The following is a 19,683-nucleotide window of genomic DNA, read 5'->3' on the forward strand; positions in this document are numbered from 1 at the left end:
TTTTATCATTTGAATTATTCTTGGGACATATATAAAAGTCCACACGTATGTAATAGTTGAAAATATTAATCTATCTCTATAAGATTACCACTAAATCTAATACTTCTACTACGTACTAACCGTAGCCACAACCACTAACTACCCATTTAATTATTATTTCACTTAAATAATAAGTAGACCCAAATAATAAAAAGTAAAAGAAAAAGGAAAGGAGGACCACTTTTTTCACAGTTACGTAGAAGCTAGCATGAAAAGAAAATAATACATAATTTTTTGATTATTATTTTCTCAATAAATCCCAATTGGCGTGCGTTTTGACTTATTATTATATGTATTACCACATATAATAATAATAACAAGATAAAGGCAAAAAGACACGGGGCATAGTATTTTAAGTGTAATTAAATATTAAGTTTTATATAATTTTAAATAATAAATTTTAGAGAATATAATTAATTAATTGTAGGATGTCATCATTAAGTGTTGTGCTATTAGTATTTAATAACAATACTCTAATAATAATATATATTACCATTAAAATGTAGAGTTTAAATTTTGTGAGGTCTTAGGCAATTATCTAAGTTGCCTTGTAATTAAGTCGGCCCTGCTCTATTATTGGTACGTGGTCTTTAAAATTGTCAAAAATACTAAAAGAGTGAGGAAGGGATATCCACCATCTCATTATTTTTTTGTTAATAATAATAAAAAAAAAATTAACACTTTGTTACTTGAATTTTGATATATATTAAATTATGTTTTTTAAACTTTTAAGACCGTTAAATTTTTTTTTAAAATATATAAATTATTAGATTGAAAATTTTTTATCTTATTTTTAAAGAAAAATTTAACATGAATAAAAATTCATAAAACATGTATTGGTAAATATCAAATTTGAAAGGCATAATTTAATAGATATCAAAATTTAATTAATAAAATTAAATAAGATATGATAAAAATTCTTAATTTTAACGATGTCAATAATTTTAAATTTTTTTTTAAAGACTAAGAAAATTCGGACCAAAAAAACCAACTGTTCCAGAAAATCTCTGTTCTTTCTTTAATGTATAAAGTTCATCATTTTTACAATTATATTTAATTGTTCAACCAAGTCTGCGCTTTGAAATGTCAGCTCCTATTGTTGTCTTTTATTATTATTATTTTAAAAAAAAATATAAATATAAATAAATAAATTGGGAATAAGTGAGTGCTGTCACCTTTCATTTCCGTCACAGACAACTTGGCCAATCAGAAGCTGACTTCAATCATCACAGTTGTCACAGCCAGGGAGCGTCACAGTCAAGATAGAGATATGAATGGAGCATTTATCTTGGCGCAAACTTTCTCTCTCCTATTATCTCTGTCTCTCTCTCTCTCTCTCTCTCTCTCTCTCTCTCTCTCTCTCTCTCTCTCTCGTCTTATGGTGGAGGAAGACCATGAAAACCAGAAACGGGTTGACGATTTCTCACTCATAAATTTTGTGTCTTACTTAGTCTAGTTTTTTCCTCAGATATTTATTTAATCTTTCTTGTTCTTAAAGTTGAAGACTTTGTGGCTCAGTTTTTCCGGAGAATCAATCAATGATGTTGTTCTGCTTTTGAGAATTGTTTTGTGCTTTTTGGATAAGCTTTATACTTTCGAGTGGGTTTATGTTTATATACCTTGAAAGGTAGCGAAAGCTCTTCTTTTTGGATTGAGAATTTTTGGTATTGGGAAAGTTTATTGGGTTTGAGAAACAAACTGGGTTTTCTGAAGATTATGAATTTGGGTTTTGGGTTGAAGTTACTGAACTACTGTTTTCTCTTTACCTTGCTTATTTACGGTAGGGCTACACGAAAAGATAGCATAAGGACTTTGACCTCTGTTTGAAACTTTACCAAATTTGGGGAAAAGAAGATGAGTGTGGTTTTGAGAACTTGACTTTCGTACTTAGTCTGAATCATAGTGTTTCTTTCCGTTATTTGGTGACGTTTTGGGAATTGGGGTGTGGCTTTGGCTGTATTCACTATTCAGTATATAGTTGTGGTGGTTTAGCAATTGTTGATCAGATTGAGGATTCAAGGAGGAGTTTTTGGTCATTGTTCTGCTTTCTGTCAAATAAGTAAGTCTCATTTCTCTCATGTTAGTTATTAGTAAGTTTAGACTTGATTCTGTAAATCTTATGTTTGCTTAATTATTGAGAGCTTTGATTTGATAAGTTAACACTTAAAGGGTGTTCTGTAGCCAAATGGTCCATGAATCTGTTACCAAGTTCTAATTTTAAAGGATTTTGTAAATGATGATTTAGTCTATTATGATGAATTTTGAAAATTTAAGTGTTTAAGCTTTGAAAATTTTCATATCAATAATTCTGAAAATTATTGGTTGGTAGTTTTTCAGTGTGTTGCTGTTCTTTTTTTAATGTCAATTCAATTTCTTTTCTACTGATTTGTTCATGTCAAGAATGAGGCCTTTTCGGTTATACTCAGTAGTTCATTCAACTTTCAATTTGTCATTTGCTAAATTAGTGTTTTTAAGTGAACAATGATTCTCTTTAATCGCAGCTTTGTTTGGTTTATTCTCAGATTTATGTTTAAAGGGATGTCTTCATACAATGTCATAAATAATTTTTTATATTGTCATATCACTGGGTATTATTTTAGAGACATGAAATTGAATGTTTTTTCCTCTTAGCTTTTTGAATGCTCAGGTATAAAATAAACCTCGTTTGAATGGGAACTGATGTTGCTGAACTTGCGGGAGCAGTCTCGAATGCTCGCTCATTTAAGGTAAATTATTTCACACAACTTGTTTTCAGCTTGAATTTGGTTTTATTGCAGCCCCAGAATGTCTGTTTTTATCAACTCTTCACATGTATATACATCACGAAAGTCCACTCTTTGAACTACATTCAACCTTACTTTGACTATTATTATGTAAATGATGGGCATAATTATTTGGTTCAAATCTAAACAGAATAGCCACTGAGTTCCTAAACTACCAAATTGTATTTCTTTCGAGAGAATCAAATCTAGCCTTTTCATAGAGCTTTGGAAATTATTACTATTATAGATTTTTTTCAAGAAGATAAAGAGTAACCCTGTGGTGCTTCTATAATGGGATGGAAAACTAATCAGTAATGAGATGTTTTTAAGAGAAATTTTCATGAGGAAGCTCAAACTTGAGTGTGTTTGGATCAATGAATATATAAATAAATATTTTAAAATTAAGTTTTCCTTTCTATATTTGAATGCTAGATTGTAATGGTTTTGTACTTTATGATTGCAGGTTCATCGTTTAATGTGCTTAAAGCTCAAGGCATTAGTTGAGAGAATTTTGAATATAAAACCGAAAATAGAAGATGCACGACCTCGGTGCTCAACAGGAATACAAGCTTTGTGCACATTAAGTCAATCCATCGATAAAGCCAAGACAATTCTGGACTATTGTCGCGACTCTAGTAAACTCTATCTGGTGTGTATACTTGGATGTTGCTAAGATGACTTTCCTTTGAATGATATAAATTTCAGTAATTGTTTCAAACAAGTTCAAAGAGGACATAGTATTTACTATATATTTTGATGCAATTATCACTTTGATGTTCATCAATGCTGCTGCTTAGTAAAGAAGACATGATCTGTCTATCCTCTTGTGCTAAACAAGATATGAAACACACTTATTTTTCTAATGTGATTCGCTGACTCAGTGACAACTGTTTCGATCTGCTACTGTCGTTTAAATATTTTGATTCTTGGTAAAACTTGTGAACCCCAGACATGCTTTACTTTTGTTGAACTGTCTAATAATGATTACCATAATTCAATGTAATATTGCCAAGAAAATTAATTTGATAATGTCACTGTAAAGTTCTGAATTCAGCTGTTGATTTTGTAGCTAGAATTGAGTATAATATTTAATGGTGCTTTAAATTACTTACAGGCATTAACGGGGGATGTGATACAGTCAAGATGTAACAAAACGAAGAAGTTAATCGAGCAGAGTTTATCCCAAATTCAAGATATGGTTCCAGTTTTACTATCAGCAGAGGTTTGTTAATTCACATACCTTGAGGCCTGTCTAGTTTTGCTTTTTTTGTTTCTTCGGCACCTAGAAAATATTTACACTTTTAATTTTGTGAAACAATTTGCATTAATGTATTAGATTTTTTTTTTTTCCCGTAGCCTTCAGTCTTCCTACATTTAAGAGTCTAATTTATTAACGCGATTTGCAGATTTCTCATATGGTTGATAATCTTGCGGTGGAAACATTTGATCTGGATCATTGTGAAGAAGAGGCTGGGAAGGTTCTACGGGAGTTGATCCAAAGAGGTACTTCTTCATCAGATTCCATGGAAACTTCTGAAATTAGAGCTCTTCAACTCGCAGCATCAAGGCTCCATATTTTATCACCGAAGGATATTCTAATAGAGAAAAGATCAATTCAAAAGTTGCTGCGTAAAGTTTCTGAGACTGATTCCACTAAGAAGAAGATATTAACATACTTTTTGTATCTATTCAAGAAGTATGGAAACTTGGTCATCCCAGATCAAACAGAAAGTGCCTCTGCTTGTCATCGAAGCTCGTTTTCGTTGGAAAATTCTGGTAATGGCTTTGTTGCTGAAGTGGAACCGCGTATTAGATACAGACAGCATGATGTTGAGAACATAATGATGAGAGGTGTGCTCCCTGAGGAATTTAGGTGCCCCATATCTTCCAAATTGATGTATGATCCAGTTGTCATTGCTTCTGGACAATCATATGAAAGGATGTGGATCCAAAAGTGGTTTGATGAGGGTCATGATACCTGTCCAAAAACTAACACGAAATTAATGCATTTTTCAATGACTTCAAATGTTGCCATGAAGGAATTGATTTCAAGGTGGTGTAGTCAAAATGGGGTCAAGCTTACCGACCCTAGTACAGTACCAGAAGCACCACAGTCATTGGAGTTTTCTTCGACTTCCATTGCTAGCTTTGGGAGTTCCATGAATGACATTCGACTCCAAATGGATTTCAGCAATATATCAATTGGATCTGTAGACAATAGTTTCAGTTCGGATTCTTCACGCAATAAGACAACTAATGGCTTGAGTTCTGCTCAGATCGATGATGGTTTTGGTAAGTTTCAGTCACCTCCTAAAAACAACGAGCCAGAGTTGGAATTTTTATCCAACCTCGGGGAGCTTTCTTGGGAACCGCGATGTAAGGTTGTTGAAGAAGTCAAAAGGCAATTGAAGTGCAATGAAAAAATGTATTATTCTTTGTCAAATGAGAATTTTGTTGAACCACTCATTGCATTTTTGAGGGATGCACATGATTCTAATGATGTAAATGCTCTGAAGAATGGATTGCAGTTATTGTTGGCATTTGTGAGCAAAAACAGGTAATTTGTTTGTTTAACTTAACTGTTTCTTTTCCTAAAAAGTTTATAAATTTGTAATTTTGTTCTCTGTTCATTATGTGGGCATGCTTATTCCATACATGGCTTTTAAGATTTTTATTAAAATTGACTCTTTTGCTTCCCATTGCAGAAATGAAGTATTGTATCTACGTGAGGATGCATTTGATCTCTTAACATCACTTTTGGATTCGTCAGTAGCTGGAGAAGTTTTCACCATCATGGAAGTTTTGTCCTCCTACTCTTATTGTAGATCAAAGATCATGGCTTCTGGTGCTCTAGCATCAATTATAAGAGCTCTTGACTCACAGAACCGAGATTTACAGGAGCGCGCTGTAAAGGTTTTGCACAACTTGTCCTCAAATCATGACGTTTGTTCTCACATTGCTTCTTTTGAGTGCATCCCGAAGCTGGTTTCTTTGCTTTCCAATAAAGCTCTTGTTGAAAAGTGTTTAGTTATAATGAAAAATCTCTGCACTTCTGAAGAAGCAAGGGCATCTGTTGCCGAGACTAGCGGATGCATTGCTTTTATTGCTGAAGTTCTCGAAAATGGCAGCTCTGAGGAGCAAGAGCATGCTGTTGATATCCTCCTCTCTTTATGCTCTCAACGAATTGAATATTGCGAGTTGGCCATGGAAGAGGAGATAATCCTTCCTCTTGTCAACATTTCTAAGAATGGGAGCGATCGGGGTCAGGTGAATGCATTGGAACTACTCCGACAACTAGGAGATGTTAGAACTGAGCCTGAATGCCCTGCATTAGTTGATCTTGATGCTAACAAAGGCTTAAGCAATCAAACTAATGAAAGAAGACCATCCAAGAGATCAGCATTCTTTTCGGTGTTCTCAAAAAACAACGGGAGGAGAAAATGAAGTGCATGTCTTCAGTTAGATTCAGATAAAGTAGTCTCAGAATATTTTTTGGTGTTCATCAATGATCAGTTGTGAGAATTTGAGAGCTCTGTTCTAAAATGGAAGGAAGATGCTGCTTAACTCTAATTATTAGTCAGGCTTGATTTTTTGTTTTTTTAAGCTCTACTAGTAATGTCTTGTCTATTTTTATTATTATTATTATTATTTATTTATTTTATATATATTTTTCTCTTAGGAGTGCTATTTTATTGTCAATCATAATTCATGGATACAAAAAATGTATAGTTTTGTAGTATTTGATGTATATCAGCACTAAACAGTAGACTTTTGGATTGATTTGCATGCATATATAATTTTGTACAGTTTACTTTTGTTGCAAGTTGAATGGTTATTGTTAAAATATGTTTTACAAATTTAAGAATATTTCGTTAGTTAATTTAATTTCATACATTTAAATGTTCAGGTTTAAATGTCTACACCAAATCAAGAACAGAAAACAATAACAGCAAAGCAACAAGAAGAATAAAATCAAAACAAAAACAATATAACTGAAATGCAAACCAGAAATGCTTGGTTTCAACAGACAAAAAACAGAAAGCTTTGTTGGCTGATCCAAAGAAAAGGTCAGCCACATTAATGGCTTAGAATTTTCTATTAAATCTTCAAAAGAGTGATACCAATTCGAGTTACAAGAGCCTTAGCTTTTTAGATTACAAAGCTTTGACATCCCTCCGATTCACCCTCTAAAGACTTGGGAAAATTCAGTAAATGAAATGGGATAGGACTCTATATATAGGCTAGGACAGAAACTCAAAAAACTAACAAATATTTTCCTTTAGAGATCAATTAACAAAACTAATATGACATGAATCATCACCACAAGATATAATTTACAAAAATTTGTTTGATGCAAATATGACCATCTGTTTAATGCCTGCTCCTCAGGAAAGAAGACACCATCTGTCTATCCTCTTGTGCTAAACACAATATGAAACCACACTTATTTTCCTATGAGAACTGTTTAATGTGCTAATGTAGTTTAAATATTTTAATTCTATTCTATATTTCTCCTAAAAATAGTCTCATAAACATGTTTTGCATTACATGTTTTCTTGTGAACCCCAAAAATCGTTGTCGTTTAATTGTCTAAACATTACCGTAATTCGTAGCTCACTAACTCTGAAAAGTTCATTGAAATCAAGCACACCCAAACTTTGATGGTAAGTACAATTACTCATTTTATTAAGTATGCTTTTACAATTACGAATTAATATTTGGTGTCATTTTCATTTAACCTTGATTGAATTGAAGCTATAAGCTACCGACTTTAGTTGTAATATACATTTTTGTGGTTTTTTGTTAATTTGAGAAACCTATATAAATAATGATAGACACACGCTTATTGGGTATATTCTTTTGGATGTGTTTGAAAAAACTGGTGAGAGAGTAGAATCTCAAAAGATTGTAGATTTTATACGGGCAAAGAAAATGGACCAAAAGATGTTTAAGATAATTAGGAGTTATGATTAGTCAAAACTATTACTAGTGATGTTCAGGAGATGCAAATAAGAAATGAAAGTGTGAAGGAATGACTTAATAAACTCAAAGAAACTTCCCATGAGCTAGATAACTTAATAAATGAGATAATAATTGATATTTTGTAAAGCAAGGTGAAAAGTGAGCCTCGAAGTAGCTGTGAAAGTAAGGAACTTTCACTTATTTCAGGTGACAAAGTAGAACCCAAAATAAGAGAGCTAGAAAAAATATAAGGCAATTTAATTAAAAAATATGTTCTTAATTTAAGAAAGGGGTTATGAATGGAGTATTTAGATGATTACCTTGCCTCTTGGTGCAAGAATGTAATATCTTAGGTAAGACTTTTGACAAGAATCATATTGCCTTTAGACTTTTGACAATAATTATATTATTGTTGGATAGTTAATTTCAAATATGTTCTTAATTCATTCACAGTACTTTTATTTCTTATTTGCATTTCCTAAGAATCACTAATAATGGCTCCAATTAATCATAATTTCCTAATTATCTTCTTAAATATCTTTCAGTTTAGTTTTTTTTGCCATTATAAAGTCTACAATGTCCTAAGAATCTACTCTTTCACTAATTTTTTCAAACACAATCTAAAGAATAGAACAAACAAGCGTGTCTATACCATGATTTATGGAGTCACAAATTCCTCAAAATAACAAGAAAATGAAAATGGTACCAAAAATTAATTTGTAACCTAATTGTAAAGTCATACCGAAAAAATATAAGAGTACTTGTACTTACCATTAAGATTGGATGAGCTTTGTTTGTTCTTAAGCAAATCCACTAGCATCCGAATGAGCTCCTTAACTCTCTTTGGGTCTGCAATTGATTTTCAGAGTTAATGAGTTATAAACTGTGGTAATCATTAGAGAGTTCAATAACAAGAAAACAGTATGTCTCGGGTTTACAAGGAAATATCATGTAATGCATGAATAGAATCAAAATATTAATTACACTACCACATCTAACACTTCTCACTGAGTCAAGTGAAATCATATTATAAAAGTAATTGTGGTTTCATATTTGTTTAGCATAAGAAAATAAACAGGTGATATCTTCTTTTCTAAAGATCATTAAATCAAAATTCAGAAAGTACTTAGGATATCATAAGTGACTATTCTGCTTAGATTTGAACTTAATATTATGCCAAAAAAAAATAGTTAGTTTAGGATCTCAGTGGCTATACTAAAAATAGTTGCCTGATTGATTTTCATGGATTAAAATGAAAATAGTACATACCAAGCAAAAGTATTAGTTAGAATCCAATGACATATATATATATATATTAATAGATTTCATGGTCCAGTAATAGCTGCAAAAATATAATAAATAAATAAAATGAGAAAGAGAAAAATCTTGCAAGAAAGAAGATCAAATGTATACAATGCAAATGCAATCCAATAACCAAAAAAAAAAAACACATCATATATAATCGAAACCTTTGCTTATTGTAAAACAAGTAAAGAACAATATGAAGCTTCACTTACGAAAAGAGTGAAATCCAGAACAAGCTGGTTTTGACCATTACGTAAATCTTCAAAATGAACCCCAAGAAACCCTAACTGATTGAACCAAACAAAAGTTAAAATATTGGTAGAAGAAAGAAAGCATGCTCAGCTCAGAGTTTTAATTCTTTCACTCTAATCGAGCCTAACACGAAAAATTGTTCTTACTTTCAAGAGAGTAGAAAAAGAAATGGATTTAAACCAAAAAGTTCCTAACTTTAAATTAAAATTGAAGAACACTCTTCATAAAGGCCCAGATCTACAAGCCTAGAGAGCAACAAAGTCAAATATATAGCAACTGTACTGAAAATGGGTACCTGGGAACGAAAGAGGAGCCGAGTGAATGAGCTCATCATCAACAGCAAACCATTAGAGCTCCATTGAGCTCTTAATTAGTGACCAGCATTGATCAGTTCCAAACATGGTTATTCCCGAAGTTTCAGAAGAAGGACATTAATAAAGGCAAAATGTTTCAGATCCCAGCTACCATATTAATGAAAAGAAGAAGAGTGATTAAGTTTTGAGACATATATATATATATATACACGAGGAGAAAGAAACCCCAACTCTGTTTCTGGGTGGTTTTTGCTAGTAAGATATATCTGTATGTGAGTAGCGAGTGAATGTGGGTGGTTGGGTTGGGTTTAATAACCAAACCAATTCAAGTACCGTTGCTGGTTAAAAACCATTAAATATTTGTCCCTTTATTCATAAAGTTCATGCGGTACGTAAATCTCTGCAGCAAAAAACAACTTATTAACGTAAATGGCCATGCATTCAAATGGGTTTGGTTATTGTTCCAATTACACATTCCTATTTGGCAGAATAGTCAAATCAATGTGGGCTCCATCGCACTATAGGAGAGAATGGTCAACAGTTGGGTTGGGTTGGACCTATTGCCAAGGCATGTGCTGAGGTTGGCCTTTTTAAAAGTATATAAAGTTAAAAAAATGAAATTGAGATTTTTAAGAACTATGGTCAAACTGAGTAACTATATATATATCATAATGCACTCTAAAATTACAAAACACAGTAAGTGTGAAAATAACAAAAGGTTAAAAGTAAACTGAGACAAGTATTTCTCTCTCCATACAAAAGAACAAGTGGGTAGAAAAGCAACCTTTTTAGAAGTGAAAAGTAATCAGCTACTATTATAATTTATTTTTGAGGGATGCACATGATTCTAATGTAAATGTTCTGAAGAATGGATTGCATTCAACCAAATCCAAAAGCAATGCATGCTCCGAGGAGCAAGAGCATGCACTGCTTTTGGATTCGGTTGAACGCATTGGAACTACACCGGCAACTAAGAGATGATACAACTGAGCCCGAATGCCCTACATTAGTTGATCTTGATGATAACAAAGGCTTATTAAGCAATCAAACTAATGAAAGAAGACCATCCAAGAGATCAACATACTTTGGGAAAATTTTGGTGTACACCAAAAAACAATGGAGAAGAAAATGAAGTGCATGTCTTCAGTTAGATTCAGATAAAGTAGTCTCAGAATCTTTTTTGGTGGTGATCAATGATCAATTGTGAGAGCTTGAGAGCTCTGTTCTAAAATGGAAGGAAGATTAATAGTAATGCCACGTCTATATATTTTCATTATTGTTATTATTTATTATATATATTTTTATCTTTTAGGAGTGCGAATTTATCATCAATCATATAATTCATGGATATGAAAAATGTATAGTTTTGTAGTATTTGATGTATCTCAGCACTAAATAGTGGACTCTTGGATTGATTTGCATGCATATATATAATTTTGTACAGTTTGATTTTGTTGCAAGTTGAATGGTTATAGTTAAAATATGTTTACAAATTTAAGAATATGTCGTTAGTTAAATTAATTTCATATATTTAATGTTCAGGTTTGAATGTCTACACCAAATCAAGAAGAGAAAACATTAACAACAAGAAGAAGAATAAAATTAAAACAAAAACAATATTAACAAACTGAAATGCAAACCAGAAATGCTTGGTTTCAACAGACAAAATAGAAAGCTTTGTTGAGTGATCCAAAGAGAAGAACAACCATATTAATTGCTTAGAACTCTTTATTGATCATGAATCTCCAAAAAAGTGATAAAAATTCAAGATACAAGAGCCTTAGCTTTCGAGATTACAAATCAGCTCACTTGAGAGGCAATGATCAAACACACATTGCTCTCTTTAACATCCCTCCAATTCACTCTCTAAAGACTTAGAAAACTTTAGCACAAAATGAAATATAGGATAAGGACTATAGCTAGGACAGAAACTGAAAACTAACTAACTAACATTTCTCCTTAGTATTTATATTATTTTGTGTGATGCAAATATCACTTTGATGTATATTATTTAGTGCTGCTCCTGAGAAATTAAGATACCATAATCTGTCTATCCTCTTGTGCAAAACAAAATATGAAACCACACTTATTTTTCTAATATGATTTCACTGACCCAATGAGAACTGTTCGAAATGTAGTTTAAATATTTTAATTCTATTCTATATTTCTCCAAGAAATATTGTCTCATAAACATATCTTGCATTATATGTTCTCTTGTCAACCCCATACAACTGTCTAAATGATTACCTTAATTCATTGCTCACTAACTCTAAAAAATCAAGCATACCCAAACCTTGATGGTAAGTACAATTACTCATTTTAAGCATGATTTTACAATTACGAATTAATATTTGGTGTCATTTTCATTTAATCTTGATTGAATTTAAGCTTCAAGCTATCAAATTTAGCTGTCATATATATTTTTGTAGTTTCTTATTAATTTCAGAAATTTATGACTCCATAAATCATGAACAGGCGTGCTTGTTGATTATATTCACTCAGATGTGTTTGAAAAAAATTTGTGAAGTGGTAGATTCTCAGGAGATTGTAGACTCTATACAGGCAAAAATATAAGATCGAAAGATGTTCAAAAAAAATAATTAAAAAATTACGACTAGTCAATATCGTTACTAGTGATGCTGAGAAGATGAAAATAAGAAATAGAAGTGTGAATGAATGACTTGATGAACTAAGAGAAGCTTCCCATGAGTTAGAGAACTTAATAAATGAGATAAGAACAAATATTTTGGAATGCATAGTGAAAAGTGAGCCTGGAAGCAGTTGTGAAAGTTAAGCACTTTCACTTATTCTAGTTGTCAAAGTAGAACCCAAAATAAGAGAGCTACTAGATGAAGTAGAATGCAATTTAATTCAAACAAATGTTCTCAATTTAGGAAAAAGATATTAAAAATAAAGCATTTTGATCATTACCTTGCCCCTTTAGTGAAAGAATGCGATATCCTAAGTAGGAGTTTTGACAAGAATCATATTGTTGGGTAGCTAAATTCAATTGTATGCAGTACTCAAACTGATGTCCTTTCTATAGTATGAATGATTGGGATTGGGGAGACAAATATAACTAACTCATTTATAGTGATGATAGAGTGAACGATTATTTTAATAGTATTGTCAACTTAGAGAAAATGAGTCTCAGATACGAAAGCTATTATAATAAAGAGCTTTACGATAGCAATGATTTCAACTCCAGATTTACTTGAAATGCTTTTTGGCCAGCAATTTCTTTTTTTGTCCTAGATGACGTATAAAACGAAATTACAACAAGTGAGATTATCTTAAAAGTTATTTTGAGTCTTGAGCTTGGGGAAGTAAAATCGTAATGACTACTAGAAGTTAAGTTGTAGCGTCGAAAGTTAGTAATGCCACAAGCTATCACATGTATAAACACTATCCAATGATTATTGTTGGAGATTGCTAAGCATGCTTTTAATAATGCTCAAAACTCATGTGGACATTCAAATTTAGAAACAACTGATAGGTAGATTATTACAAAGTGTAATAATTTTACATTGACAGTGAAATCAATCAATGGACTTTTGCGTTCAGAATTAAATCCAAAAAAATGGAATATTTTACTTAAGAGCGACATATGAAAGTTACCCGAGAGAGAAAGTAATATCATTCAAACTTTGTGGTTGAGTTACTATTATCTGCTAACACATCTAACGAAATAAATAACATATTGCTCGATACTTTCCAAGCATTAATAATTTGAACAAAAAGAATTAGTCTGGATGTGGATGAGAGAAGATATTTTGCAATGCGAGATAGAGAAAAAGATAGAAGATGTTGGGGAAGAGTACTTTGAGCATCTTGTAGCTAGGTCATTGATCCAAAGATCAGGGATAAGAGGTTTTATTATGCATGGATAATTGAATGACTTGGTAAAATTTATTTCGGGAAATTTTAGTTGCAGGATAAAACTTGATGAATTTGATAACATTAGAAGCAATTTACTCTTCATATGTCAGATAAAAAAAGAGACATTGACAGTGTAACGAAATTTATGGACTTTGCTGAAATAATATTTTTGCGACATTTTTACCATTAGAATACTCGGAAGCTGGCGAGGAGCTTGTATGAAACAAACATGTATTAGATAAACTCTTGTAGTTTGCTAAATATTAGCAAATTCTTTGTCTTTTTTATTATCCTATACCATAATTGTCTAGTTTTATTGCCAAATTAAGGTGTTTAAAATACATGGATCTATCAACAACTCTTCTTATATTGTTGTCGGGTTAGATTTGTCATAATTATACAATTTACAAACATCATTGTTGAAAAGTTGTAAGTACCTCACCTAGTTACCCGTTGATATAGGATGATTGGTAAGTTTGCATTATCAAAGCAATATTGATACAAAAATAACATAAATGCAAGGAGTAATGTCTAATATGAACGATTTGCAAACTTTAACTAATTTATTCTGGGAAATGATAGCATAAAATCAATTAAAGTTTGCACATCTTTTATGTTTGACATTCCTGCTAGCATTTTTGTTACTTTTCTATCAATAATGTTTTGATAATGCAAACTTATCAATCTTCCTATATCAACGGGTAACCGAACGAGGTACTTAAAACTTATCAATAGTAGTGTTTGTAAATTGTACAATTGACAAATATTCTTCGACAACAATTAAAAAGAGTTGATGATAAGTCCAAGTACCTCAAATGCCTTGATTTGCCGATAGAACTACACAATCATATTATACGATAATAAAAAAGGGAAAGAATTTGCAAATATTTAGCTGATGAGAAGAGTTTATCTAACATTTATTCATTTCATACAAGTTCCTCGCCAATCTTCGCGTATTTTAATTGAAAAAACATTCGCAGAGACGTCATTTCAACAAAGTCCATAAATTTTATTACACTATTAATATTTATTTTCAGATGACAAATGAAGAGTAGAACTGCTTATAATGGTACTAAATTCATCAAGTTCTAATGTGCAACTAAAATTTCTTGAGATAAATTTTCTAGGTCATTCACTAATCCATTGATAATGAAACTATTGTTATCATCAATCTTTGGATCAATAACCTAGCTACAAGGTGCTCAAAGTACTCTTTCCCAACATCTTTTATGTTTTTTTCTTTCTTGGGTTGCAAAAGACTTTCTTCCATCCACATCTAAACTAATTTCTTTTGCTCAAATATATAATATTTGAAAAGTCTCGAGCAATACGCTTGCCATCTCCTTAGATGTAGCGACAAATAGTTGTAACTTAATCATAAAGGTAGAATAATATTATTTTCTCGCTGGGATAACTTCCATATGTTGCTCTTAAGTAAAATATTCCACTCTTTTGTATTTAATTCTGAACGTAAAAGTTCACTATGTGATTTTACTGCCAATGCAAAGTTATTGCAATTTCCAATAATATGCCTACTAACTATTTCTAAATTTGAATGTTTAGATGAGTTCTGAGCATATTATTAAAGATGTGCTTAGCAATAAACTCCAACAATCATCAATGAATGGTGTTTATATAGGTAATAGCTTATGGCATCACTCATTTTTTACGGTACAATTTCACTTTTAGTAGTTATTGTAATTCTACTTTTTCGAGCTCAATACTAAAATAACTTTTAAAATAATCGCAATTGTTGTAATTTTCATTCCACATCATCTAGGATAAAAAAAAATACTGGCTAAAAAGCAGTTGCAAGTTAACTTGGAGTTGATAAAAGTCATTGTTATCATAAGACTCCTTATTTTACTAGCATTTGTATCTGAAATTCATTTTAGCTAAGTTGACAATGCTATCAAATAGCGTCTTTATCAGCTTATATTCATCGTACTTGTAAGATGCATCAACTCTTGTTATAATATCAAAATATTTTTTTATTCTATCATCACTATAAATAAATTAAGCTATATTCGTCTTCCCAATCCCAATCATTTATTGAATAAAAGGACACCAAGTTTAGTATTGCATACAACTTAAACCAACCACCCAACAATATGATTCTTATCAAAATCACACATTGAATATCGCATTCTTACACCAAAAGAGCAAGGTAATAATCTGAATGCTCTATTTTTAATCCTATTCCTAAACTGAAAACATCTTTTTTAATTAAATTGTTTTCTACTTTATTTAGTAGGTCTCTTATTTTGGATTCTACTTTGACAACGAGAATAAGTAAAAGTTCTTGACTTTCACAATTACTTCCAGTTCACTTTTCACCTTGCATCCCAAAATATGGATTCTTATCTCATCTATTAAGTTTTCTAACTAGTATGAAGTTTCTTTTATTTCATAAAGTTAGTCATTCACATTTCTATTTTTTATTTGCATATGCTCAACATCACAAGTAACAGAGTCAACTAACTGTAATTTTCTAATTATTTTCTTAAAACATTTTTCCATCTAATTTTTTTTACCCGTATAAAATCTATAATCTCTTAAAAATCTACTCTTTCACTAATTTTTTCAAACATGACTAAGAGAATAGAACCAACAAGAGCATGTGTCATGATTTATGGAGTGACAAATTCCTTAAAATAAGAAGAAACCAAAAATATGTATATGACAACTAAATTAGATAGCTTAAAAGTTCAATTCAATGAAAATTAAATGAAAATAACACCAAATATTAATTTTTAATTGTAAAATCATACTAAAAAAATTTAGTAATTGTACATACCATCAAGATTGGATGAGCTTTGTTTGACCTTAAGCAATTGCAGCGGCATCTGACGAAGCTCCCTAACTTTCTTGAAGATTTACAAAATATGGTTTGGGCCTGTTTGATTTCCATAGATTTTCAGAGTTAGTGAGTTTTGAATTCACAATGGTAATCATTAGAGAGTTGAACAAGAAACATTACAGTAGTTTGGGCTTTAAAAGTAGTTTTACTAGGAAACATGTAATGCATGATATATATATGTTTAATTATGAGACATTTTTTTCCGGGAAATATATATATATAGAATAGAATCAAAATATTTAAACTACATAATCGAATATTTTTCATTGAGTCAGTGAATCATGTATTAGAAAAATAAGAGGTATCATCATATATATTTTGTTTAGCACAAGACAGATAATTAATTGTAAATATATCTTATACTATATATGTTCTGTTTGAAACATAAATATATATATATAAAAGCTTAATTTTTTTAAAAAAAATATAAGTGCATATTCATCCATGCAAAACAGTACGTAATACTCAAGTTTAAGCTTAAGATTTCTTTAATGCCTTAATACCTCTTATAGAAGAAGCACCACAGAGTTACCCTCTATCATTTTGAACAAATTCCATAAATAGTAATTAATTACTAATTCCATAATTATTTGAAAAACCTAGATTTGATGATTCTCTTGAAACAAAGATAATTAATTTGGTACTTTAAGAGATCTCTCAGTGCCTAATATTTGGCTTATTATTAGATTTGAACTTAATATATATTACGCCCTTATATTCAATTGAAGAAGAGTATTAGTTGTACTTATAACCATTAAGATTAGATTGGTCACTGACTTTTTTGAATCAAATGTAGGTTTGGGTCTGCTGGATTTTCATGGATTATTTTAGAATTTAAGGCAAGCAAGAGAAACAACAGTACCACACAACTTTTTAGCCATAACCTAGAAATAACCAATAAATTGAACTAATAAACCCATGATTGAGAAACTAATTAATGAATAAAATCACTTACCCAACTAAACTTTCTTGTTCAATCGTTGTAATGCAAAAGATAGCTATGGCAAACCAAACGGCTTCTGCATCATGCCTCCCAAGAAGCACAGCAGCAAAAATCCCAGATACAATCCACTTACTCTGTCCAAAAAAGCTACTCAGCTAAAAGTTTCTATGTTCATATACACATTATTATGTCACAAAGAGATATTGCTATTCTGATGAGAGCCCAAGTCCAATCTCAACTTTCATTACTAATTAATCTACACACTAAGACAACCAGACAACATAAAATTGTTAAATTTGCAAAATAACCAGATTGAATTTATTACACTGTCCAATATTAATGCTCTCACAATGTAAATTTATGGTCACAAAACGATCTCACAGTGTAATTTTGGGCTTCTCCACCAAATAAATTTGTAGAATTTAAGGCACAATAAAAGCAAGAGAAACAACACCACAAATCTGTTTAGCCATATTTTTCATTTAAGATAATGAAAATCAAAATATAAGTATGCTTAATCTATCAGATAAATAAAAAATAAGTGGAACCCAGAACTCTAATAACCAATAAATAAATAAAGCTATGATTGAGAAACTAATCAATGAACAAAATCACTAACCAGTCGATTAAGGGTTGACTCAAGCCCATTACTCAACAACCCAGAAGACCCACCAACTAAAGCTTCTTTCTTCAATCGTTTTAACACCTTCTTCCCCATTATCTTTCCTAAAAGCAGAAGGTTTAATCAATTCAAACATGGTGTTGGGACCCAAGTGAGTGAGTTTCCTCCGACTCTGAGACAGGCCTTTGGAGAGAAGAAAAGAAGTTGAAAGATTCGATTTTGATGTGGGGAAAAGGGCAAGTGAGGGATGGAGAAACTGTAATGGGTTTTGAAGAAATGCCGGGAAAGAAGTTTAGACTTTAGACACAAACCCAAACCCAAACCCAGTAAGATCGATCGAACCCTGAAAATGAAATCCAAAAACCAAAAAGAAAAACAGATCTGAATTAATAAATATGGAAAAATAGAGCTTAATTACTGTAAAACAAGTAAAGAAGATTTTCAAGCTATATTCACTTACTTGCTGTACGTAGTAGAAGCTTAAAAGACCCGTCCAAAGATGAAACCCTGAATCAAATCTTCAAAATGAAATTTTTGAAGCTCTCGGAACTACCATTTGGAACCCTAGCTAACTGATCTATCTGGGTTTTTTTGCTACTGAGATTGGTTATATATATAGAGAAATGTTAAAAGGGCACCCATGTGCCTAGGATCCTCATGAGATCTCACCCACACCAGAACAACCTATTAATTGTGGCTTTATTGATAAAGTTTGCATGCGGTACGTACGTACGTCCCTGCAAGAAACAAACAAACTATTCACGTATATGGCATGCAGTGAAATGGGCTTGGTTATTCATCCAACTAAACATTCCTATTTGGGTCCGCACCACACTTAAGGTGAGTTTAGTTGGAATGGAATCTTTAATCACATTAAATCAGTAAAACCTAATAATTTTATCATTAATTTTATAATTAAAAAAATATAAATACTAATGTATTGTTAATTATTCTAATAAAATAATATAAATGACGCAAATGTGAATAAAAAAAAAATATATTTATTATGATACAAATTGTACATTATAGTGTTGTGCCAAATTTGACACAAAATTTGATATGTGCTAAATTCGCGTCACTTTTTTGCACAGGGCACACTATTACTTGGAGATGCTCTTATAAAGTATTGAAATGTCATTCCAATGAATGATTTTTTTATTATTTTGGTGGAATGACTATTCTATTTTAAAGTTGAATGAATTATCATTCTAATACGATGAGAAAAATTATAATAATTTTTTTTATACAATTTAAATTTGATTCCACCAAATTCATTTTCATATTCCTATATAATCATTCATGGCAATCAAACACCACAGTTTGCCCCCAACGGATGATGGATCAGTAGAGATCCCCGCCCGAAGGGCTGTAAGTTGTGTACTATCATTTAAATTTCTAACCCTTGCAGCAGCCGTGCAAAAATGACTTAAGTATGCCTTAAGTGTCTCGCCTGACTGTGTTGCTTTATGTTGGTTAGCGAGGCACCTCGGGTCGTCTCCCTTACGACCTAGAATTGTTTCTTAAAGTCCTTAGACAGCTGTTTCCAGGAAGTTATGGAATGACGAGTAAATTTGTTAAACCAACTGCTTGCTGCTCGGGAAATAAAATACAACGTAAATTGTTTGTCACATTACTATAGCTCGCATTATTGTGTTGAAGTTATTCAAATGCGAGACCGGATCGGTGGTTCCATCATACGATGAGACATGAGGGTTTTTAAATGCCAGGGGAAAAGGAGTATTCAT

At 31.5% G+C, this 19,683-nt stretch overlaps 1 protein-coding gene and 1 long non-coding RNA gene across 13 annotated transcripts; one reads left to right on the forward strand and one right to left on the reverse strand.

Moving 5' to 3' along the window:
• The first annotated feature begins 1,334 nt into the window (after positions 1–1,334).
• LOC115714397 (U-box domain-containing protein 5) lies at positions 1,335–6,624 on the forward strand. The gene is made up of 6 exons (XM_061114577.1): positions 1,335–2,098; positions 2,671–2,765; positions 3,265–3,450; positions 3,916–4,023; positions 4,208–5,358; positions 5,507–6,624. The coding sequence occupies exons 2-6, from the start codon at positions 2,709–2,711 to the stop codon at positions 6,243–6,245; spliced, it is 2,241 nt and encodes a 746-aa protein (XP_060970560.1). The 5' UTR covers positions 1,335–2,098; positions 2,671–2,708; the 3' UTR covers positions 6,246–6,624.
• Positions 6,625–6,768: 144 nt separating this feature from the next.
• On the reverse strand, positions 6,769–18,611 carry LOC115714483 (uncharacterized). Of its 12 annotated transcripts, none has more exons than XR_009687510.1 (8): positions 18,399–18,611; positions 17,936–18,281; positions 17,329–17,450; positions 11,882–16,409; positions 9,968–10,034; positions 9,616–9,781; positions 8,535–8,612; positions 6,769–7,222 (listed from the first exon to the last, which is right to left on the reverse strand). It is a non-coding gene; the product is annotated as an uncharacterized LOC115714483 (long non-coding RNA). The 12 variants fall into 12 exon arrangements; XR_009687505.1 differs by adding an exon at positions 9,281–9,351 and having other exon boundaries at positions 6,769–8,612; XR_009687506.1 differs by adding an exon at positions 9,281–9,355 and having other exon boundaries at positions 6,769–8,612.
• Positions 18,612–19,683: the final 1,072 nt, after the last annotated feature.

This window comes from Cannabis sativa, chromosome 4 (genome assembly GCF_029168945.1).
Source record: "Cannabis sativa cultivar Pink pepper isolate KNU-18-1 chromosome 4, ASM2916894v1, whole genome shotgun sequence".
NCBI lineage: Eukaryota > Viridiplantae > Streptophyta > Magnoliopsida > Rosales > Cannabaceae > Cannabis > Cannabis sativa.

What these genes read in the sequence shown, in the direction of transcription:
- LOC115714397 (XM_061114577.1), top strand. Translation starts at nt 2,709, where the DNA reads ATGGGAACTGATGTTGCTGAACTTGCGGGAGCAGTCTCGAATGCTCGC. An exon ending in ACTCTAGTAAACTCTATCTG is followed by an intron (nt 3,451 to 3,915) that starts GTGTGTATACTT and finishes AATTACTTACAG; the next exon opens with GCATTAACGGGGGATGTGAT. An exon ending in CAGTTTTACTATCAGCAGAG is followed by an intron (nt 4,024 to 4,207) that starts GTTTGTTAATTC and finishes CGCGATTTGCAG; the next exon opens with ATTTCTCATATGGTTGATAA.